This window comes from Hakea prostrata, chromosome 2, assembly GCF_041222555.1.
Source record: "Hakea prostrata isolate BN-2017 chromosome 2, UWA_Hpros_2, whole genome shotgun sequence".
NCBI classification, from domain to species: Eukaryota; Viridiplantae; Streptophyta; class Magnoliopsida; order Proteales; family Proteaceae; genus Hakea; species Hakea prostrata.
The window spans coordinates 12,837,953-12,862,992 of record NC_142601.1 but is presented as its reverse complement, the minus strand read 5'-3'; the positions used below and the strand labels follow the sequence as shown (position 1 = coordinate 12,862,992).

The following is a 25,040-nucleotide window of genomic DNA, read 5'->3' as shown; positions in this document are numbered from 1 at the left end:
AAAAATATAAATTGAGAAAGAAAAAGAGAGAATACTTATTAAATAATTAGTTCAATACAATGCTAGAAAAAAAATTAGTTCAATAATTAAATTTAAAAAAAAATTCAATTGGTTCATGCCTTCGTGATTTTCTAAGGATTAATTTCCTGAAAAAAAAAAAACTAGAAAATATATATATAGAGAGAGAGGAGAATAAATATGAATAAAAATATGAAAGAAGAAATAAGGAGAGATTTATAGATCATGAGTTAAGATTAAATTTTTGTTCACTAAAAGTAGGGGATTGAGAAATAAGAAAAAAAAATACAAGAAGTAATGAATTTTAAAAAAAAAGAAGGGGGTGGATCCGTGGAGGGAGCTTTTAAAAGAAACAAACGCTGAAAAAGAAAGAATCTAATTCTCCAAGAATAAAAAGAATCTCTCAGGGAGATAACTGGTTGTGATCGGATAACATTCCCTTTATAACAATGCTCCGCTATATATGTATAAAATAAGAATTTCAAGCACTAGTTCATCTTGCTAGAACAAGTGCAGCCATTAATTCAATCGCTTCCATCCTCATTGTATATATTCACTTAATCTGTGTCATTATCTTGTGGCTACTTGAACTGTTATATATATATAGAGAGAGAGAATCCTTCCCTAACATTTGTTAAGAATCATTTCTTTGGTTGTTCTTAGTATCTTTATATAAATGCCAAGGCATCAAATCCTTATCTAGTTCTTGCCTCATAAGTCATAACTTGTGTACTGGTGTAGTTCTTGCCTGACTAGCTAGATTACCTTCCATTGCATCTGGATGGACTTGTTCAGCCAGTGTAAGGTCTTGATTCTTGATTGTCAAGATCATGAATACTCCAGATAAGCTCACTTCTGTAGTGATTTGACCCTCTATTTGCAGGAATTAAAAATTCTTTCAAGTGGGTTGAGGACCTAAGGATGAGAACAAGGAACATATACGTACCTGGATATCCATTTCTCAAATATTTGAAAGATTCAAACAACACCAATGATACACTGCAACCACTTCTTTCCTCAAGGTTCGAGACAAGTTTGTTTGGGAAGATAGAGTTAAGAGATCAGTTCTCATCCAGAAAACATAATGAGAAGGAGATTAATAGCAAGTTAGAATGGTCAAATTTCATTCATCTTTAGAAGTAAATCGGTCCAAAACACCCTTATATTGTTGTCTAAGAGAGTCTAATTCACCATAGAACCTAGTATTTTGGCTAGAAATAACTGTCTCAGTATTTCAAACTAGATAATTAATACTTTAAGCAAACCTTGTACTTAAACCCTAGTCCTAATATATATACGAATTTCAGGAGAAATTAAAACAAAGAGAGATTAGAACTGGGATATTAGAATGGAACTGACATGACTAGCTTGAAAAGGACTCATCATAGGATCAGGAATCTTCAGTCACATGCACTGGTCTCTCTCTCTCTCTCTCTCTCTCTCTCTCTCTGTGTGTCTCTCTCTCTCTCTCCTGTGTCTTTCTTTCTTTATATTAACAGACATGTAACAGGTCATCCACGGTAGTAGCATCAGCAAATTAAGCAGATCGATAGAGGGACAGCTAGAGATGGGCAAGTCTAGAAGCTTTATCAGGAAGAAGAAAGGCATTAAAAAGTTCAAGTTTGTGGTAGAGAAGCTGCAAAAGAGCTTCTCACTGCCAAGAAGACAGGATTCGTATTCCCATATGAATGAAGTGGAAGAAATGGGTGGTGATGTGCCGGAAGATGTGAAGGAAGGTCACTTTGCAGTGATTGCATACGATGATGGGGAGCCCAAACGGTTCGTTGTTGCATTGAATTGCTTAAGACATCCAGAATTCTTAAGGTTGTTGGAGCAAGCGGCGGAGGAGTTTGGTTTTGATCAGGAAGGTGCTCTCACCATCCCTTGCCGGTCAAATGAACTGGAAAGAATTCTCTGCGAGCATGGGGAGAGGGAAGTTGATGGCGATAGTGTCCATTGGATGACATGCACAACCATGGTGAAGAGCCACTAGAAAAGAATAGAAAAATAGTAGTTTCTGCATGTTCCTCTGAATGATTCCTGTGTGAAAGTGATTTTTTTTATCATTTCAGCTCGTTTCTCTTCATGATAATGAATGATTTTTTTTTTTTTTTCCTTTCTCAGAATTGAAGTTCTTAGGCTAACTTACACATATCTTGACTACATTTTTAGGGAGTACTTTTTACATATGACTTAAATACAAGGCGGGGGGCTTTTCCCTGGCTCCAAGGGAATTGAACTCTTTACCTTATATGATGAGACATTGGTCTTTTGCCAACTAGGAACTCCTCGAGGTTGAATGACTTCTTCCCCTTTTCATTTTGGTTTATATGCAAGGAAGAAGCCAAAGAGAAGGATTTAATATGGTTACAAGTAAGAGATTCAACAAATAAGTTTTCACAAACTAAAATAATAGAGCCCCGACTCTTCATGTGTACAAGTTTTTTTTTCGCTAGAAGGTCGAAATTTGTATTAGTAAACAAAAAGTACAAAGTATGTATCTTTTAAATAAAGATTGATTACATTAAAAATGAAAAAGGGGGGGGGGGTGGAATTAGTAACAAATTACATTTGCAAAGCATTAATGATCTTTGTCTTCTGCCTCACACCCTGAATATTCCAAAAGAATATCTTTATTCAAAATTTAAGATTGAAAAAGTGCCCCTTTCCTATGAGTGTAAGGATATAAACCTCTATGGGTGCTATTACCCTTCCGGTAGAGGTATTAAAGCATGTTAACCCGTGATGTCAGTGGCTAGGTTTTATGTTATCAAACAGGCTCACTGTCATCATAGACTGGTAGGGTTGCTTATAATAGATAAAGGCTCCTGGGCGTTCAAGATCGGTAACTAACTTGTGAGAGGAAATGGAGAACATCCAGTCCATTATATGTGGACAATTATTGGGTTAAGGATTGAGATCCAACAAGTGCCTCCTGTTGAGGATATCATTCATAGATGAGAATGTTATCAAATCCAAAGGGCACTAGGCATGAGGGGAGATATCCAGACCATATGTAATACGAGCCCGTATGACTTTGCATTGGGCCTAGAGTTATCCTTAACACGCGCCTAATTTTATGCCAAATGGTGATGTGAGAGAGTGATGACTTATACCCCAACCATGGCTTGATAGGACTTTACCCAACAACCGCTGAGGACCTAATAGAAATTTCTTGTTAAGGAAGAGTGATTGAGACTGCCCAAAGGAGATTGATGATTAACTTAATGTGTGTCTACTATAGAGACTTCATGATAGAGTTAGAAGCATAACCTCATAACCATGCATTTATCATATTATTGTCATTTATTATATTATCATATATATATATATATATGTGTGTGTGTGTGTGTGTGTGTGTGTGTGATGTGGAAATTGTGAATGAATGCAATACATGATTGTTGAGTTGGCCTCATTGGTTTTGTGGAACTCATTCCTTTATGTATGTATGTTTCTTTAGATTATTCTATAGGTTATGAGGACTCCATTCAAATGGAGGATCCATCTCCGGGAGATTTCCTTGAAGGGTGGAGTGTGATACATTCCTTGCTCGTTCTATTGTCCAAAGTAGTAGGACAACCTACTGCCTAAACCACACCAATTGTGAACCAATCCTACATGGACCACATCTCCAAACATCGGCCATATTGCCCTTAAAACGGAATTGGAAAATTACTAACCTCTTTCCTATGGAACATAGGGTGATTATAGCCCCCACTTTCCATGCTTTCACCTCCTTTTGCACCTCATCCATAGTGGTTTTTCAAAAATCAAGCCTACCAGTTAGAGCAAACATGAACTGATTACACTATATCTCATACTTTGCCTAAGGGATCAATCACCACACTTGTATTTTCCAACTTGAATTTGCTTTGGGAGGTTTCCAATGGAACTTTTGAACATCTCCCTACCACACCAACATAAGAAACCTACCCCCCCCCCCCCAAGCAGAACAGAGGCCCTCCACCAGAAAATAAGAAATTAAGAAGATGAAAAATTTAGGGAAAAAAGTACAAATTACATTATCATCTTAACATACATACAAAAACACATAGGCATAATAAAATCTAGCTTACAAACACCATGACTATATTCTATTATATGAATTTGTATCTAAGTCTACCTTCAACATTCCTTACCAACTCTCTTTGAATTGAGATGTGCAAGTTAACTCAATTATCATGTTACCTTTCACTGCTAAATTTACTAGAAAATCTGCTATTGGGCTAGCCTCCAAAAACAATGAGATATTTTCCATTCAATTTCATTTTAGGTACTTTTGAAGATATTACCACTGGTATAGAACAAAAAATTGTATATAAGTATAAAATTCCAACCAGCCCTCTTCACCATCTCTGAAGATTATGAGTGAACTATAATTTAAAATGATAACAAAACTGTTCTCTCTATTGTAGGGTGGATTAAAAACAACGCCTTGGTTTATGTTTGAAGCGTTGGAGGACATCATAAATATTTTTACTTTCTTCTTTATTTTCTTTGGCAATTTGCAACTTAAAACCAAAAAAAAAAAAAACACTAAATGCCTCTAGGTTTGCAAACTATTACGTACATTTACGATCCGAAAATTTATATTGCAAATGTTCTCTTGTGTCAACTCTTAATTTTAAATACATGAAGACATGATAACCTTTATCTTACAATAAGTGAGAAAAAAATTTCAAAAAAATTAGGTGAAAAAAAAAAACTTCAAATTTAGTCATTGTTAATTTGTTATTAAAAAAAATTACAAGAAATGTAGACATAATAACATACAAACTCAAGGGCATAGATGTAATTTACCCAGAGAAAATCTCTCAATGTTAAGAATGTGCACACCTTAACTGAGAGGTCTTTTCTCTTCTAGACAAGAACCTAGTCAGTTGAGCTCTAGATGACTTGTCTTGTCATTCAAAGAAGAATGGTTTGTGTAATTTGAGTAATTAAATGGATTATCTAACAATTTCTCGATTTGACTATATCAGGTTTATTATAAACAGATTCAAATTAAATCCAATCGATTTGGATTATAAGCTTCTAACCGAGAGTCAATTAAGATTAGGAATTAGGACACCATCTAATCAATTATGATTAGGAGTTAGGACACCATCTAATCTAGAGTGAATCTCATATTCTAATTGAGTGGCTTTTAATAGACTGATGATGATTAGTCTCTTTCATCAAATTAATTCCCATTAAGGAAATATCTGATATCTGCAGAGAGCTTCTAAAATTTTCAGAAATCTAGTTTTAATTAATTCATGTTCTTTATAACATAAACGTGGTTCCAAGCCAGTTCATGTGTAGGTACGATTATATTAATGACACCCTATATATTATCGAGGTTGTATGGCAATGTTTTGTTGCGTATGGCTCGTGCTTCACATTGTGTTGCTGACAGACATGAGGTCCAGCTCCCCGGTGAGCGGGCGGGGATCCGGGGAGGCTGCCCCATAGTCCTGTAGATGGTCCATGTTTATGTGGCGCCAACACACACACACAAAAATATATATATATATATATATATATATATATATATATATATATATATATATATATATATATATATATATATATATATATATATTCTCTTGTAACATAACACTAATATAGTGAAAAACCTAAAGTTGGACGTAGCTTTACGTTGAGGTGAACCAGGGTAAAATTCGTGTCTCCTTCTAGCTTCCTTGTTTTCTATTCGATTGCGTGTGATTGATCGGTTTAATCCTAACATGTCCCCGTTTCTTTTCTTTTTTTCATGTTTTTTTTTTATATACAGTTTTAGAATAGAAACAACTCAAATCATGTATGTGCAATCCAATAGTTTCTTGTGTTTTTTATTTTTATTCTTTTATTCATTTTTGAAACATATCATTACTTTGGGATAGTTTCAAGCCCAATTTAAGGAATTTCTCACGCCATAGTTTCAAGCCCAATTAAAGGAATTCTCACACACACAAGAAAAAAGAAAAAAGAAAAAAAATAACTTTTCTTGAAAATACGGAAGAACATTATTGTTTTTTTCATATAAATATGTAATCTCCTATTGTTATTAACCTTAAAACTCAATTTTTTTTTTCCATTATTATTATTATTAGCTGTTGCAAAGATTAATCATTCATGATTTCAACACCTCAAAATAATAGAAACAATGAAAATGTATAGAAATAGGAAATTTTGTTTTTTACCTAGAAAAGAAGAAAGGGAATAGAAACATTGACATACAACCCCTTAATCATCCTTTAAAATCAACTCATAAATAGTTTTACTGATACGTTGAACAAAAGGGTTCGTTCTAATTTGGGAACTCACTGTTCAGTCCAATTTTGATCCTTACTTTGTCTGGTAATGTTCTTATTTCTTGTTTATTACTTCTTTTTTACATTTTTTGAATAGAAAAAATAATCGAAATCATGTATGTGTAATCCAGTCTGTTGCTTGTGTTTTTTCTTTCATTTTTAGAACAAACTATACTTTGGCATTAGCATTGAACCCACTTTGAGAAACACCAAATGAAAAACAAAACGTTTTTCTTTAGAAGGTAGAAGGGTTTTCTAATGATTTTTTACATAAAAACAAGGAAACAAAATAAAAACATTGTCATGATACAAATCCAATTGTCTTCTACTATGGGTTCGACCTTTGCAAACGAAAAAGCTCCCTCCGAGGATGTAATCAAAGTGCTCATAAGCTGGCCCGGATGAACCTCAGACAAAAAAGAAAAAAAACAGAAGAAAAAGAAGAAGAAAAAAAAAAGCAGTGAATGTTCTTCGATTCTTCGATTCTTGGGAGTACTGGGAAGGCCATCTTGTAAGCTAGGCTATCAACGTGTTCCAAGAATCTCAAGATGATCCGATTTACTTGGGATTTAATTTTCCTTGTTTTCCAAATCTCATCAAATCCTTGTGGATTGTTACATGAAGACACATCATGCTACTTTTCTCAAATTTCAAGTCATTCTTCTTATTGTACAGCCCAGCCCAGCCTAACCTATGTTTGGTATGGTTCCAAGTGTTGGCCGCCATGTCGGAGTGGGGCGACACGACACCCTCCTTCGACACGAAATATATAAAAAGTCAACGATATATGGTTGATGTCGCCGATATGTAGCCAATATCACTTATCTCTCTTATTTCTTGTATTTTAACCCTATTCTTCTTTAAGCTTCAACATTAATTATGAGCACATTTTGCTTCGTTATCGCCGACTATTATATTGTTTGTATCGATCAAGAGGTATTTCATATGAGTTTGCAAGTTTTCCAGACTTTCAATTTCACCAACATACATCCGAGCATGTGTTGATCAAGAACATTAGTTTAGGTGATGTGTTAGGTCAAAATAACGCTCACCAGGTGTGTTTATTGGCCTCAAGTTAGGCTACACAATAAAATTCAGATTAAAATGATCCCAAATACCTCTCAAAATTGGGGATAGATTTTTCATCTACACCCCTCCAAATGTTGCCCGACATATAGCGATATGTCGCCGTGTCGGGGGTGTCGTCAGCCACCAAACATGGAGTGATTTTTCGAACCTTGGTTTGGTTATGCATGGGCAATGATTGTTAGTCTAAAGCTCACCATGCCCCAAGTTCAACACTAAGTCCAATTTAGAGAAGGGTGTCCATAGGCTTCAAGTTCATTATTCATGACATTGAAAACCCTTCCAAGCCCAGTGAGTCCGGATCAACTCCCCGACGGGTTCCTGACCACACAAAACAGTGTGGCCCACAGTGAAAAACACTTTTTGAAAAAAACAAAACAAAAAATTAAAATTTCATCCGTGGGCCCCAATGTTTTGTGTGGTCGGGAACCCGACGGGGTGAGCATCCGGATTCAAGCTAAGCCCATAGTCACGGATGTAATAGGGTTATCCAGATCCTCTGTAAAAATGCTGTGCCCAAAAAAAAAATCCTCTACTAAATGTATGTTTTGTTTTATTACTAGGGGAGCATAATGGCATGGCCCACTCCCTAGCCCGGATTCCAAGTGTGACTTATTGGCTTGTTTCTTCTTCCTAGATTTAATCCCTTTCGGGTTTGAGTTAATGGTTGTAGCTTGTTCTTCCGTTGAATGAATTATGGTTTACCAAAAGAAGAAAAAAAGACAGTTGAAAAATCATGGTGATAAAAAATAGTTGGGATCACCTTCCTCTTTAGAGAGTGTATAAAACTATCCCCAATCTCTACATCACATTATCCGGTATGTTCTCCACCTCTAAAAATTGATAAGGTGGGATCCACTCTGATTGTATGGTGATGGAAGTAAAGATAATATTATGCATTACTCTCAACGGAAACAAAACTAGACTCGAAAATAGGTTGTCTATTGAAATTAAAATCTAAGCAATCAGAGATGTATAGGTGATGTCCTCAATCTAATTGAATACTATCCAAATTTTGATACATTTATTAATCTACTATGGAATTTGGTCCTCTAGAATTTTGATAAACAGGTGTGAGATATTACCTAATTCAATCACTCTAGAGAAAACATACAAAATATATACTGTGATGTACAACATTTGACTATAGATTATCACTACTAATTATAATTGGACTGTAATTAGTAAGAAATAGGAATTATTTACCCCGTATATAAAAAATAGTAATCCTACCTCATATAAATTACCAATTCTAAAAAAATAAAATATTTAATGAATTTAATGTAAATTTCAATAAATATAAGGATCAAAATATAGAAATTTGACTATCATATAAATACAAATACAAATACGAACGAGAATTAATTATGTAAGTCCGAATCAGTTTATTTATCAAAACCATTACAAAAACACACACAAAACAGACTTATCTGTTCCAGGTGAGTTCCATAAAATATATATAAAAGATAAAAAAAAATATATAAACACTAGATTTTTTTAGTCAAAGTTACTGCATAAACCCTAGCTGAACGGTCACCTAATGATAGAATTGAAATCAGCTCAACCCGACTGAACCGACCAATTGACATCGTTAATTGGTGTAGCTGTTGAACTCCAAACTACAAAAATCTCGAAATGATTACATGATACAGACTTGAATTCTAAGCACTTCTTCAATAGCTCAGAATTTCAAGGAACAACAAGTGTTTTCCTTTTTGCATTAGAACCACCATAGCCAGAGCTGTACTTCCTCTTCTCTTCCAGAATTTTTTGCAGATCATCAGGTCTGCAAGGAACAGAGATTGCTCCTTGTTGTTCATACCCGAACTCTTCCTCTGACTGCTTTAGCATCTTCAAGAACTCAGGGTGTGTTAAAAAACCCAAATCAACAACGAACCTCTTTGGTTCACCACAACCATCCACTGCGAACACCACAAACTGACCTTTCTTCACGTCTTGTGGAACTTCCATGGAACTACCCATTTGATCTTCTCCATCATCATCAACATCTCTTTTTGCTGTTAATGATGGCAGAGGTAGACTCCTTTTCATCTTCTTCTTGACAAGCTTGAAGATTTCCTGCACTGCTGTTGATTTGGTGATCATCTTCGTACAACCAGTGAACTCGTACTTCTCCAAAATCTACCAAAAAGAAAGAGTATTTCTCCACTGATGAGATGAGTTCTTGAGAACCCACTTCCTTTTATAGATGAGAATGAAAGAAAAATCATGAAAAAGTGCAAAGAAGGATCAAAGACTTGAGGTTGGTACTGTAGATGAGACCAAGGCATGTGTTTGAGGTTATTTTTGGCTAAAAGTTCATTCTGATGCGTCTAACTGAAGTTTTCCGGATTTAGCACTGAGGGAGTTTCTTTTGAAAGGCACTAAGAGAACTAGTTTTCGATATATATCACCTTACGAGTCGGGATAACCCTCCCTTAGATAATTTCTTGAATCGTCAATTTTCAAATCGACTGTCATCTCCTATACTGTCCATGATAACTCACTGTCTCACATGAACATGAGCTTTTAGATGTTGGTGCAACTCAGATTTGAGCATGAGCCATGATCAATCCATGTGTGATGTTCTAATTAAAGAGTTAGGAGTGGGGCTTGATCAAGCATGAAACGTGTTGTTTTAACTATATGGCTTGAAGTTTCAACATTGGAGGTTCTCATTGTGGGGTGCCCACAAATCTGTCATAATTTCTTACTTAGCTATAGCTATAGATTGGTTTGTTCCCCTAACCCCCACTGTTTGATTGGAAGCTTTCGGTATTAGGTTCATCTTGAGAGAATTACACTTAGGACCGATTAGTTTTGGTGGTTCTTACTCTGAAGCAAAAAAAATTAGTTGAATATCATTTGATAAATTGTTGAGTTTTTTTAGGGCACCCCTTAAATAGAGGTTAAATTCTTGGCTGTCCTCCTATATGCAAAAAATATCACAGCGTCTCCCAAGGCATAATCTAGTTATCCTCTTGAAGGTCAAGCCTTTTGACTGTCAAGTGAGGGTTGGAAAAGACAAAAACATCCCTTTGTGTGCATAAAGATGTAAATACCCCTATGTAAAATTAACTTTACCTCCAGTTACCCTTGACTTCACGAAGAAGCTTCATTGTGAGGTAAACTCCAGTTTTCACAGGCTTTGTGGGGTCCACATTATAGACATCCAACCAGGGCATGTGTCAGTTCCTCTCAGTATTAACCTGTTTATAGCCACTAAAAACAATACTAAATTGAATACCTCTAAAGATTAAGATAGATAACTTATTTGACAATTTGACTCATAAACATATGTATACAGTCCAAAGTCTTATTATGCTTACATTTGAGTTTTCAACAATATCTAGTTAAGTACATACAACCTCAAAAAATATATATATACATTTAAAACCTAGTCAAAAAGCAAACATCAGTTGCAAAAAAAAAAAAAGATTTTCCATCTTCTACTTTAAAGACGTTGTTAGGTGGCAACACCTTTGCTTTTGTCATATATCAGGGGTCCTATTAACATTTACAATAGTGAACTTTGCGGCCCAGTAAGCAATATAGACAACCATGTAAGTAATTTGGGCAATTCATCATGCATCCATTATCATATCAAAGTCATATAGCATTATGCATTCCAATTTTCTTTCACATATTTACATCTCTATTCTCTAGCAGTATAGTCTTTGAGCCTAAGCAAATCCAAAGGATGTATACATTTCTCTTCACCACCGAAGTGGCTTCTAGGCACAAGACATTGTACACCTCGTGGATTGCCATCATTGGCATAGACTCAATCTTTCCACTTTTTCCGTCTTGCTTCATGTCCTCCCATTTGCATACACTAAGTACCAAGACTTACATAAGCCATTACATTTTATTTATTTATTTATTATTCTTATTTCCTCCCTTTTCTTTCCTATGTTTACATTCAATTTCAATCTTGCAATACTATACCCTGTCCATTTCAATATACCTTTTGCATTTCAATTATCATTTAGCCTTATCTAAATAAGACTTGATACAATTCATATAATCCCATCATTTAAATAAGAAAACATACATGATAATTTTGAATTTAACAAGCATAAACATCATTTCAAATTCCTAATTAGCACTTCAAGAATACTCAGCATTTCAATTCAAACATTTCAATCAAGTTCTTAAGTTGTCATTCAATCCCATGCATTTCTATTCCATTCATAAAGCAATATATTATGCATTTTCATAAATTGTATAAGTGATTAAATAAGATAAATTTTTTATTAACATGTGAATGCTACCTATCTACTAAGTGGAATCACTCATTTATAACATACATAGGTTGGTTAATATCACTTACATGTTCCTATTCCATGTTCGTCTCTCGATCTTGCCTCAGTTAAAAGTATGTCATCTCTCCTATATTTCGAATAATCTTGGCTATTTTAGTTCATGCGGAAAGTAAAGTCCCCTTTACTTTCTCTCTCCTCCTTTCTCTCTCTCTTCTCCATCTCTTTCTCCTCTTTGAGTTCTCTCTCTCCTCTCCACTTCTCCTCTCTACGTTCTCTCTCCTCCCCACTTCTCCTCTCTCACTCTTCTCTCTCTTCCCTTTCTCTCTCTCCTCATTCTCTGCTTCCCTTCGTTTCCTCCCCTCTTTCTTTGGGTATTATATGTACCCTCTGTTTTTTCTTTTGTTCGGGGGGTGCCCCTCCTCCTCTTTCACTTTAATGTTAATATATATATAGATAGATAGATAGATAGATAGATTAATGAGTCTAGTTTATGGGCTTGCAGACCCACTCTATTTTCTTACGCAGGGCCTACTCTGAGATACAGAATATTAATACCTCTAGTTTCAGAAAATTATGTTTGATCTTTTCTTTGTTTACAGTTCAATCTAATTCCATCTTTGTGGGACCCATAAGTGACGTCGGATCTCGACCAAAATATTAATTGGAAACTAGTTCTATTTGAGCTATCATTTAATTACACTCAAATCGTTTGGTTAAAGTATTGACATATGATCCAACCACCATGATCCCTTTATAATCTTAAGGATTGGAACATTCCTACACAATGAAAAAATAATAATATAAAAAGACGCGAGGTATCACATAAATGGTCATCACTTCTTCCTCCTCTAACGACTCCAACAACTCCGGCAAACCCCCATTGTCTCTCCCAACTACTACCCACACTAACCCTGAGGCCAACGCCATTTCCTTTTGAACCTAACCACTGCAACTGAGTTTGCAACCTCTGCAACCTAATCCTCCGCCTACAACTTGTTTGATCAACACTCATTGTTGCCACTAATACATTTTTTAAGAAACTGGTGTTGGTTCACGATTGTCAATTGCATAACCAAAGGAAGTCAAACGAAGTCATCAAATTTGGTCCCTATTAGTATTGGAATCACCATCTGAAACAAGAAAATGGACTATAAATTCTTTGATTCTGAGTTGAAGTATTCCATCTAATTCAACAACACAGGGTTGTTTCTGTTTTATAAGCACCTGATTCCATTTTTCTTACTTGTTGATACCACCCAAGAACATTGAACAATCATCACAGAAATTTTGTCAAAAAAAGGTAATTGCCAGTACTGAAGTGCAAAACTGGTTTTCCATATTTTCTTTCTAATCTTCAAAAGGAGAAGAGGTTCTAAGAAAATTATAAAAGTCATCCGCACTCCGCTGTGAAACCCTAGAACCTAATCAAGTCAACAAGACATCCACCAAGATGATAGAACAAAATTGATACGTAAAATTGACCAAAATGAACCCAAATCCAGCCCCAACCCTTCAAATCGAACGAGAACCCTAACCAAAATTCCTGAGAAACCCCATAACCCAATCAAAGAGGAAATTAATACACAATAACTATACCCAATCACATTGAAAATTAATTCCATTGCAAGCAGTCTAGGCGAAGAATTTTGCGGCAAAGATGAGTAATTTTTCTGATGGATTCGATTCCCCTTTGGTCATGGAAGCTCAGTCTTTCTCCTTGCTCTATCATCTATGCGGATTTTTTTGGAGAGATTTCTCTGTTTTTGGATATTTCCTGTCGTTCTTTTTTTTGGAAATGAGGTTCATCCGGGCCAGCTTGCGCGCACCACGACTACATCCTCAAGGCGCTTTTTATATAATTAATATAGGCGGGGTTTCGCCCCTGGCCCCGAGGGGATTCAAACTCTAACCTCCTGTCGTTCTTCTCGGTTAGGAAAACAAACATGCACTCCGATGTTGGTTAGTCCATCAACTAGAAGCCAATGCATGGTAATGCATAATTTTTTGCCCGAGTCAAAGGCGGAGGAGAAAGAGTAGAAAGAAGGAAGTAAAACTTATAAAGGGGTAATTTGGCCTTTTTACATAGGGGTATAATGGTCATTTTATAACCCAATTCTTCACAGTCAAGAGGAGTAACTTGATATATTGGATTATGCCATGGGGGGATATTTTTTGCATATAAGGGGACAGTCAAGAATTTAGCCCCCACTTAAGGGGGCACCATGAAGAAAACTCTAAATTATTCTAAATCTAGTGATTTTTATAATATAATTGAAATTTATGAACATTTTTGTTCTAGAAACACTTTTGACGCAATAACATATTGTTGCTGCATCTATTTTCGAAGCAAAAGTCGTGAGATGTGCTAGGTTTAAGTGAAAGAGTTTTAGGAAGGATATTTATGGAATTTAGCATCCTAAACATAAGAAATCTTTACAACCTTCTCATATAATGATAGAATTTTCCATTCATTGCTTTTTTTAGTGCTAACACTAGGGATCATTCAATTCTTCATCTTTTCTATCTCTGATGACCAAAGTTCCTCTTCATCTTCTATATCTCCATTGAAACCCTAACCCTTTAATCTTTGCAAAAGGGATTCATGTTCTTCATCTTCTCCATATCCAGTTACTATGGTAAACTGTTTGTAGACATTATTTTTACTTCCATAAGCAAATTTTATCGAGCGTCCAAAATGTACTTCTATTTCCGAAAACATCGAATACTACTTCTAGTATTTCTCGAAATAGAAACTGATGCGGATCAATTATACTTCTAGATCTGACTGAGCCTCCTCTCGTATCCGGGACGATGAGCCCTGCAAGAAAGGTTAGATGTGGGCTGGCTTGTGTGCCGAGCAGCCGCCTCCGATGGCAAAGTCAGATGACGAATAGAGTGAGGTCTCATGCAAAAGCTACACAAGATTATACTCAGAGTGTATTGGTTGCTTACCGGAGGGGTATGTCTATGCTTTTATATTGTAAGTGTTACCTTTTATATATTTGGTAAGTTAGCCCGACAAGGGCTATTGTTTCTCCTAGGATCATGCTTCCTTGTCGTTGGTCCCATTCAATCAGCTGCTGAGTTGACCTTCTATATCAAGGATGATTGCTATATATGTGGCGTATATTACACTTTTGGTCATAGATGATAGGCATCTTTCCCGATTAACTAGCATGTGGAGCCCCATCCAGGTCAGACCCGGTCGGGTAGAAATCTTCCGTATCATAAGCCCCCTATCCCGGACGTTGTTTACATCGTGCGAGATAGCAAGGAAGATTAAAAAATGTGCAAGTCCTTATGGAAGGTGCAAGATGAATGGGATTGACCCAATTCAAATTATTACCTTAAAAAGGTGCAAGTCTTTATGGAAGGCGCAAGATGAATGGGATTAACCCGATTCAAATTATTACCTTAAAAAAGGTGTTACATTAAAAAAGGTACAAATCCTTATGGAAGGCGCAAGATGAATGGGATTAACCCGATTCAAATTATTACCTTAAAAAAGGTGTTACCTTAAAAAATGTACAAGTCCTTATGGAAGGCGCAAGATGAATGGGATTAACCCGATTCAAATTATTACCTTAAAAAAGGTGTTACCTTAAAAAATGTGTAAGTTCTTATAGAAGGCGCAAGATGAGAATGGGATTAACCCGATTCAAATTATTACCTTAAAAAATGTGCAAGTCCTTATGGAAGATGCAAGATGAATGGGATTGACCCGATTCAAATTATTACCTTAAAAAATGTATAAGTACTTATGGAAGGCGCAAGATGAATGGGATTGACACGATTCAAATTATTACCTTAAAAAATGTGTTACCTTAAAAAATGTGTTACCTTAAAAAAGGTGCAAGTCCTTATGGAAGGCGCGAGATGAATGGGATTGACCCGATTCAAATTATTACCTTAAAAAAGGTGCAAGTCCTTATGGAAGGCGCAAGATGAATGGGATTGACCCGATTCAAATTATTACCTTAAAAAAGGTGTAAGTCCTTATGGAAGGCGCGAGATGAATGGGATTGACCCGATTCAAATTATTACCTTAAAAAAGGTGTAAGTCCTTATGGAAGGCGCAGATGAATGGGATTGACCCGATTCAAATTATTACCTTAAAAAAGGTGTAAGTCCTTATGGAAGGCGCAAGATGAATGGGATTGACCCGATTCAAATTATTACCTTAAAAAAGGTAAGACTTCCAAAAGTCCCTGGTGTGTAATGCCACTCCAAAGTGCGTTGTATGCCACCCGATCATCAAAATTCTCGATCTCAATGGTTACTTCATCGAAACGTTTCAGGAAATCCCAAATGGATTCATTCCGCCCTTGCCTTGTAGCGAATAAGCTATCAGACGTCTTCTTGCTTCCGATCGCACTTCTAAACCGGGCTATGAATCTTCTGACAAGTTCCCTGAAATTATGGATGGATCCGGGTTGAAGACCACTAAACCACTTAATGGCCGGGCCCTTCAACGAGGCCGGGAACGTTCTGCAAAGTAGCTCATCTTCCCGAACTAGAACAGTCATTCTTGACTTGAAATAACTGATATGCTCCTTCGGGCTCGTTTTTCCTTCGAATGGAGTAAAGGTAGGCATAATGAAATTATGAGGAAGAGGTAAATTCATGATCTCATCTGAAAATGGTTCTCGATCAACCACGTCCAAATCCTCGTCGCGATCCCGATCCTCCAATTTGCGCTCGACCTCTGCCATCCTCTTCCGAAGGCTATTTTGCCTAACTCCATTCCCGCCTGATTCAGCGTTGTTTTCTTTTTTGGATTGAGTTCGGGCAACTGAGACCCTCGATCGGGTTGATTGAGGATGACTTTCTCCTTGGTGCTCCATTTCTTCCCGCGGCTTCTTTGACGATGGTCGGGAGCACTGTCGGACCTCCGACCTTCGTCGGTCTTCCTTTCAGATCCTCCCTCTTGGCCGGGATCTTCTTGCTTTTGGAAGGCTCTCAATAGCCTTCCCGTCCGAGTGTTCGTCTTGGTCCTTGCTCAACTCTAACTTGATGGACCAAGCCCCGCAACACCCTTTGCATCTCGATCATTCCCATGCGGAGCTATCCATATCTCCGCGTAGCATACCCCCGAGGGCCTCGGGATGTGCATTTCCCGTTTGGATTTTCACGCCGGTTCCCTCGGGAGGATCTGTTCCACTTGGGTTGAGTGGACTCCATTGTCTTGATGTGTTTGATCTTCGGGAATCTGATTCCCACCAACATTTTCTATTCGGGAACGTCCATTATTTCCTCCTCGTCTTGGCATGACTTGAGGATTTTGTCGTTCCCACGTACGCGCCCTGATGCGGATCAATTATACTTCTAGATCCGCCGAGCCTCCTCTCGTATCCGGGATGATGAGCCCCGCAAGAAAGGTTAGATGCGGGCCGCTTGTGTGCCGGCGCCGCCTCCGTGGCAAGTCGTGCGTGGTGGGTCTCGTGCAAAGCTAGACAAGATTATACTCAGGTGTATTGGTTGCTCCGGGGGTATGTGGTTGTCTATGCTTTTATATTGTAAGTGTTACCTTTTATGTATTTGGTGTTGCCGCGGGCTTTGTTTCTCCTAGGATCTGCTTCCTTGTCGTTGGTCCCATTCAATCAGTCCGAGTTGACCTTCTATATCAAGGATGATTGCTATATATGTGGCGATGTTCGCTTTTGGTCTGGATGATCGGAATCTTTCCCGATTAACTAGCATGTGGAGCCCCATCCGGGTCAGACCCGGTCGGGTAGAAATCTTTCGTATCAGAAACACTTGATGGGTTGTGCAATTATCAGCCCAACCTATGTTTGGTTATGCAGGGTCATTGATGTTAATCTAGGCTCAACGTGCCCCAAGTTCAACACGAGCAATATGTGTATGTTTCTAGTTCAATATTCATTAAACCTGTTATTATAGCAGAGAGAACATGATGATCACCATTTCCACCACATAACTAGGTTGGATCTCCACCTCTAAAAGTTGACATTGTACGACTCGTCTAACTGTATGATGATGCCAATGGGAGCAACCTTCAATGGTAGCAGAGAACAGACCAAAAAAGATTGTCTAATGAAATTAAAATATAAGTAGCATGTTTTTTTTTGGTGAAGAATATAAGTAGTATGTCAAACACACAATTAGAGATGCATATAATTAAACATGTCAAAGTTTAACCGAACACAATCCCAATTTGAACCATTTATGCAAATTTGATCCTCTAGGCATAGAGGTCAAATACAACTTTAATAAACAAGCCCAAGACACCCAAAAAAAAAAAATTTAAAACATTCCAAATGTCAATTTTGGAATATGAATTTTTGTTGAAGAATAAAAATAGGGACCAAAATACAAATTTTTGATTATCCACATAAATACAAATTCTAACGACCATAATTAAGTAATCAGAATCAGTTTATTTACTCAAAACATTCCAGAGACACAAGCAAAACAAACTAATCTATTCCAAGCGTGTACAGTGTCCCCCAGAAGTTATTTAAAAAAAAAAAACATATAACTATTCTTCTATCAAAGTTACTGCAAAAGCCCTAGCTTAATCGGCTCAAACCGAATGAACCTACAAATTGACACCCTTAATTGGTGTAGCTTTTGAATTCCAAGCTATAAAATTCGTGAATTAATTACATGAAACAGACTTGAATTCTAAGCCCTTCTTCGATCAGCTCAGAATTTCAAGAAACCACGAGTGCTTTCCTTTTCGCATCAGAGCCACCATAGCTGAGACTGTATTTCCTCTTATCTTTCAGAATTTTTTGCAGATCATCAGGTCTGCAAGGAATGGAGATTGCTCCTTGTTGTTCATATCCGAACTCTTCCTCTGACTGCTTTAGCATCTTCAAGAACTCAGGGTGTGTCAAGAAACTCAAATCAACAATAAACCTCTTTGGTTCACCACAACCATCCACTGCAAAAACCACAAACTGACCTTTCTTCACATCTTGTGGAACTTCCATGGAACTACCCATTTCTTCTCCATCATCATCAACATCTCGTTTTGCTGTTAATGATGGCAGAGATAGACTCCTTTTCATCTTCTTCTTGATAAGCTTGAAGATTTCCTGCATTGATGTTGATTTGGTGATCATCTTCGTATAACCAGCGAAGTTGTACTTCTCCAAAAGTCTACCGAAAAAAAAAGAAGTATATTTCTCCACTGATGAGAAGAGTTCTTGAGAACCCTCTTCATTTTATAGATGAGAATGAAAGAAAAATCATGAAAAAGTGCAAAGAAGGATCAAAGACATGAGATTGGCACTGTAGATGAGACCAAGGCATGTGTTTGAGGTTACTTTTGGCTAAAAGTTCATTCTGATGCGTCGACTGAAGTCTTCCAGAGTTTGAAATGGAGAATTGTTTTTTTCGAAGACACTGAGAGAACAAGTACTTCTCTATCAATCACCTTACCTCGATTATTTCTTGAATCGTCAATTTTCAAATTGATTGTCATCTCCTCTTCTGTCTATGATGACTCACATGAGCTTTTAAGTGTTGATGCAAGTCAGATTTTTGCAAGAATCAATCCATATGTGGTATTCAAATCATAGAGTTAAGAGTGAGTAGGCTTGATCAAGCACGAAACATGTTGTTTTAACCATTTGGAAGTTCTCATCATGTGGAGCCCACAAAGTTGTCTTAATTTTTTATTTAGTTGTTAGATATTAATTAGTTTATCCCCCGAACTCTACATATACAAAAGTCTTCATTATCGGTATCAGGTTCATCCTTGTATATACAATTATAATTCACTGAAAACCAATTTCTAATGTTTCTTGCTTTTGAGAAATAAAAAACATTTGACTCAAAATAATTTGATTAAAATTTTTTATTTGTGGTGATTTTTTAACATAAATTGAAATTTATGAAAACTTTTGCTTTGAAAAACACTTTTGACATTATAACAATTTGTTGTTAGGTCTGTTTCTCGTAGCAAAAGTTGGACATGTTAGATTTAAGTGAAATAATTTTAGAGAGGAGTACTGGTGGAATTTAGCAATATAAATATAAAAACTCCGTTAAAACTTTATCATATTGCAGTAGAACTCTTATTCACTGCTTTTTCAATCCTAAGGATAGGGATTATTCAATTCTTTATCTACTCTATCTACAATGACCAAAGTTCCTCATCATCTTCTCTATCTCCATTGAGATCGTAGCCATTGTCTTTGTAAAAGGGGTCCATGTTCTCATCTTCCCTAGCTTCAGTTACTATGATAAAAACACCTATTGATTTGTTTTTGCTTCTAGAGGTGAGTTTTATTTGATGCCTTTAAAAGTATTTTTGCTTCTTGAAACACTCAAAACTATTCTTGGTGTTTATCAAAGCAGAAACACTTGTTGGATGATTTGCATGTTCCATTTAAAAAAAAAAAAAAAAGAAGAAGAAGGAACTTTTACACAAGCATAAAGTAGGGGTAAGACTTGATACATCTATTGAAGATTTAATATTAAGTGTGCTTAAGTTAGGTGCACCAAATATATACCTTTGATACATTATTATGTGTATAACCCTTGGGCAAAAAATTAATGAAATTTTCAAAGTCTCAGAGACACTCCAAGTGAATAGCAAAAAGCATAAGCACCCCAAGAATATATCAAATTGGCAAACACCTCAAAATGTCTCTTAAATTTGCACAATGGTACACTTCATCAAAATAATTCTATTAACTCATGGTTAGATAATCTCATCATTCCTATACTATCCTTAACTTCTTTGGAGTTTATCAAACCTATAATAAATTTTGGAAGAATTGTTAAGTAGAACCTACAATAAACTCAAAACATTAGGGGCAATTTAGGAATTATGAGATTATATAACAATGACTTAACGGAATTTGCTAGCGGAATGTACCATAATGTAAATGTAAGAAACATTTAGGGGTGTCTCTACTAATTTGATATATTCTTTGGGTCTTTGTGCTTTTTGCTATTTGCTATTCATTTTGGAGTATCATTGAAAATTTTCAAAATATTATAATATATTTTTTCTCAAAGCCTTGACTTCTATCATTCAACTTAGAAAGTTTCAGTCCCATCTAGTAAAATAATGACATTTAAAATCAAAAAAAGAAAAAAAAAATAGAGAAAAAAGAGGGGGAAAAAAAAGAAACGAGGAAGAAGTCAAGTTGGCAAGTTTGCCTCATTTTAGCGTGTTTCTCTTCCCTTCAAATTGTAGCTTGTTGTGACATATTGCTCTTCTCTTCTCTACTCTACTTGCAACACCTGCATGTAATTTGTTATTTAGATTGAATATTCGATTGGCATATGCTTGGCTTGCAAATTCTTTTTCTTTTTTTTTTTTTGGGGGGGGGGGGGTGGAAGGTTCTTTGTTACAATCAATATGTTAAGAATTTTTTATTTTGATTTAGTTTAGATTTGCTATTATATGCTTAATGGGGCCCAATTTGGTGTATGGACACTAGATTGAGTCAACCTAAGTATGTGATAGGCTAAAATGGATATGTTATACCAGTTGTTGCCATCAGCTTCGAGGCTTTTGGCACTCTAGTCTAGATTGTCAGATTTGAGAATTCGTCTTGTCAAAGTTAGAAGGTATTGAGGTGGCTCCAAAAGATAAGAAAAGTCCTATTTTGTCAAGAATTTGTTTTTGGGAAAATCTAGTCCTGACAAGAAAGAGTTCCTAGAAAGTTTTATTTTGTAATTGAGTATATTATACTTTATACAGTTAATTCAAAAATCAAAATTTGTGTTTTAAATTATAAACATAGAGTTCAAGTCGCACAATCAGATGAGAAAAACTTTCATTAACCCTGCAAGTCCTTCACAGTAATGAACCAAAAGACTCACATCCAAATATGCAACTTGCCATGGCCAACTCTACGAACTCCACCACCATCCTCTCCTATTGCAACGTCATCTCCCTCTTGCCGGTCACGTTAGATCGAACAAATTATTTGCTATAGAGAAGTCAATGTCTCCCTCTTCTAAATGCTAATGATCTTTATGGCTTTGTTGATGGAAACCCCTGCCCACCATAGAAAACCAAATTATTCTTAGTTGAATTGTCTCTTCTCTTAGTATGCTTCTGGTAAAGGCCTTTTTCTGAGAACGGTACTCTTTTTGATAATCGTTTTTTAGTGTTCTTATCAGAGAATGATGGTCTGAATACAAATTTGATCGTTTGGTAAAATTTGTGCTAAGAATGTTTGAGAACGCTTGTGGAACAAATCGACATTTGGTAAGTTTTATTCTCAAGAATGATTTTTTTTTGTCTTTTTTTATGATAAAAAGGGAGAAGACTAGACTTAAAAACATTGACATGTGGGAGTTTGTGGTTCCATACATACAAGACTACTATTAGATGCTACCTTAGCTATACTAACAAATTTATCGTGGAGCATGGTAGATTGAAACCCAGAGTAGTTAACATGTTTTGTTGCCTCCGCAACTACAACCAAAATATTAATAAGACTAACAGGCCAAGGTTTCTTAGGTTTAGGCAAAAAGGTCAAAATAATGGGCCTATTGCACCAAATAATCTTGATCTGTAATCCCAACTGTCTTGCTTTGTTCAGTCCTGTTCAAATTGCCACCAAAATCGCCTCAGCTTTGTTTGCAGTTGCTATGCTTCCATAACTAAGATATTGAATATGTCCATCTCTATAGATACCCATACTCCATTCTGCATTTCCTACCTGTTATTATATATCCATGCACAAAGCAACATAGATGAATTAGTCTTGGATACAAAGGTTGAGTTTATATTGAGTATGGTCTTATAGCAATTCCTCATATGGGTCTACGGGGTCATCCATTGATGGTAGGAGTTGTGGATCCATTATCCACCTTAAAACTTGTATTAAGACATTATTGGGTTTTGGTTGAGTTTTTTTTTGAAAAGTACAACATTCCTCTCTTTCCACATAAAATAGCAAGCTATTGTAAATAAAGAAAAAAACCAATTTTTAGTCTCCTTATCCATATGATGATCGGAGGTGAGTGCATTGCAAAAATGTTGGAGTGATTGAAAATGCCAATGTTTCGTTCGCAGTCCAAGTGGTCTAGCTGCATAAAATAAAGACATGCCATGTTGTTTCTCTCTCATGGTTACATAAGCTCGAACAAGTCACGGAAGTCCATGCCCATGAACTTCTTCCTCAGCTCGAACTCAAGTCCGTTTTGGGCCAACTTGACGAATAGACATACCTCAGATTGTTGTGTTCATCGAGATAAGGTATCTCGAAGTGGTAAACCTACATTCAGTAAACGCTAAAGGAATACTTTGAATTCGAATGGATTGGGAGTTTCCAACATACTCCCCACCACTTCAAAAGTTCATTTTGCGAGTCGGAAACCTTCTGCTTAACATGGCTTGGGCCGCTAATTTAGTGTAAAAACTATTCGTTGAGGAAAGAGTAGACAACCATGAGTCAGAGTGATTAGAAAGAGAAATGGGAAAGGAAATAGAAGAGGGTCATGTTTTTTAAATTTGACACGTATCAAATATTCACCCATGTGGATTATAATTAATTCCTCTCCATATGGGTGGAGGGTCCAGACTCAAATCAGGGCCAAAATCATGGGCCTAGATCAAGGCCAAGATTAGGGCAAGATCAGGGCCAAAATCAGGGCTAGAATCAGGGCCAAGATCAAGGTCGAGATCAGGGTCAAAATCAGGGCCAAGATCAAGGCCAAGATTAGAGCCAAAATCAAGGTCGAGATCAGGGTCAAAATCAGGGCCAAGATCAAGGCCAAGATTAGGGCCAAAATCAAGGACGGGTCTAGGATGGGCTGGCCGGGCCAGAGAGTAATCTCAGGCCTGCCCTTGGCCCTAGTTCAAGGCCATAATCATAATATTTTGGCCCTAACCCGTCCTTAGGGCCAAAATCTTTAGCCCAAGCCCTATTCGGACTCAGGGCAGCTCAGGGCCTCCAGGGCCAAACTTGCACCCCTACTCTAGAGTATCAACCTCTTCTCATATTTCTAATTTAAATAATGTGTAGCATGTTCCTTACATCACAAAGAAGCTACTCTCAGTTAGTAAGTTTATAATTGCTAACAATTTTGTGTTAGAATTCCATTCTCATTGTTATTTTTTGAAGGATCCACAAAGGAGGACCACATTTCTTCAGAGAATGCTTAAAAGATGGCTTATACCGTCTTCTACAGGCTTCAAAATTGTTTCACCAACACTGCTATCACTACAAGAAAAAGCATAACTGGTTACACTTTTAGTTTTTCAAATATATAATGGCAGTTTTTCAAAAACCGTCGCCAATGAAATTTACATGGTTTAATACAAGTATTCTACCAAAAAAATATAAAATAAAAGCGAGAATTAATTATGTAAATCAGAATCAGTTTATTTATGGAAACCATTCCACAAGCCCCACAAGCAAAAAATAGAATGATCTGTTCCACGACAACTAATACACTTCTAGAACTATTTTCTATCAAAATTACTGCATAAACCGTAGCTTAACGGTCACCTAATAACAGAATTGAAATCGGCTCAAACCGACTGAACCGACCAATTCACACCTTTAACTGGTGTAGCTATTGATTCCAAAACTACAAGAATCGTGAATAATTCGTACTAATTACATGATACAAGACTTGAATTCTAAACCATTCTTCGATCAGCTCAGAATTTCAAGGAACCACGACTGCTTTCCTTTTCGCATCAGAAGCACCATAGCTGGAACTGTATTTCCTCTTCTCTTTCAGAATTTTTTGCAGATCTTCAGGTCTGCAAGGAACAGAGATAGCTCCGTCTTGTTCATATCCAAACTCTTCCTCTGACTGCTTTAGCATCTTCAAGAACTCAGGGTGAGTCAAGAAACCCAAATCAACAACAAACCTCTTTGGTTCACCACAACCATCCACTGCAAACACCACAAACTGACCTTTCTTCACGTCTTGTGGAACTTCCATGGAACTACCCATTTTTGTTCCATCATCGTCAGCATCTCTTTTTTCTGTTAGTGATGGCATAGATAGACTCCTCTTCATCTTCTTCTTGATAAGCTTGAAGATTTCCTGCACTGATGTTGATTTGGTGATCATCTTCGTATGACCAGTGAAGTAATAATTCTCCAAAATCTACCAAAAAAGGAAATATTTCTCCACTAATGAGAAGAGTTCTTGAGAACCCACTTCAATTTATAGACGAGAATGAAAGAAAGATCATGAAAAAGTGCATAAAATGATCAGGGACATGAGATTGGTCCTGTAGATGAGACCAAGGCATGTGTTTCAAGTTTTTTTGAGCTAGAAGTCCATTTTGATGCGTCAACTGCAGTTTCCGGATTTAGCAATGGAATTTCTTTTGAGAGGAACTAAAGAGAACCAGCTCTCTATCAAATCATATTAGCTTCCGTTAGATAATTTCTTGAATCGTCAATTTTCTAATTGC

General features: G+C 36.5%; 3 protein-coding genes across 3 annotated transcripts; 1 reads left to right on the top strand and 2 right to left on the bottom strand.

Annotated features, from left to right (window-relative positions):
* The first annotated feature begins 1,585 nt into the window (after positions 1-1,585).
* On the top strand, positions 1,586-2,011 carry LOC149023815 (protein SMALL AUXIN UP-REGULATED RNA 54-like). Its single transcript, XM_089143360.1, has one exon. It carries the CDS (start codon positions 1,586-1,588, stop codon positions 2,009-2,011), a length of 426 nt encoding a protein of 141 aa, XP_088999486.1.
* A 16,328-nt stretch (positions 2,012-18,339) lies between these two features.
* LOC149023814 (protein SMALL AUXIN UP-REGULATED RNA 54-like) lies at positions 18,340-18,753 on the bottom strand. The gene has a single exon (XM_089143359.1). The coding sequence runs from the start codon at positions 18,751-18,753 to the stop codon at positions 18,340-18,342; it is 414 nt and encodes a 137-aa protein (XP_088999485.1).
* A 5,524-nt stretch (positions 18,754-24,277) lies between these two features.
* Positions 24,278-24,691, bottom strand: LOC149023813 (protein SMALL AUXIN UP-REGULATED RNA 54-like). The gene has a single exon (XM_089143358.1). The coding sequence runs from the start codon at positions 24,689-24,691 to the stop codon at positions 24,278-24,280; it is 414 nt and encodes a 137-aa protein (XP_088999484.1).
* Between the last annotated feature and the right edge of the window lie 349 nt (positions 24,692-25,040).

Coding starts and splice junctions, on each gene's coding strand:
- LOC149023813 (XM_089143358.1), bottom strand. CDS start 24,691: ATGATCACCAAATCAACATCAGTGCAGGAAATCTTCAAGCTTATCAAG.
- LOC149023814 (XM_089143359.1), bottom strand. CDS start 18,753: ATGATCACCAAATCAACATCAATGCAGGAAATCTTCAAGCTTATCAAG.
- LOC149023815 (XM_089143360.1), top strand. CDS start 1,586: ATGGGCAAGTCTAGAAGCTTTATCAGGAAGAAGAAAGGCATTAAAAAG.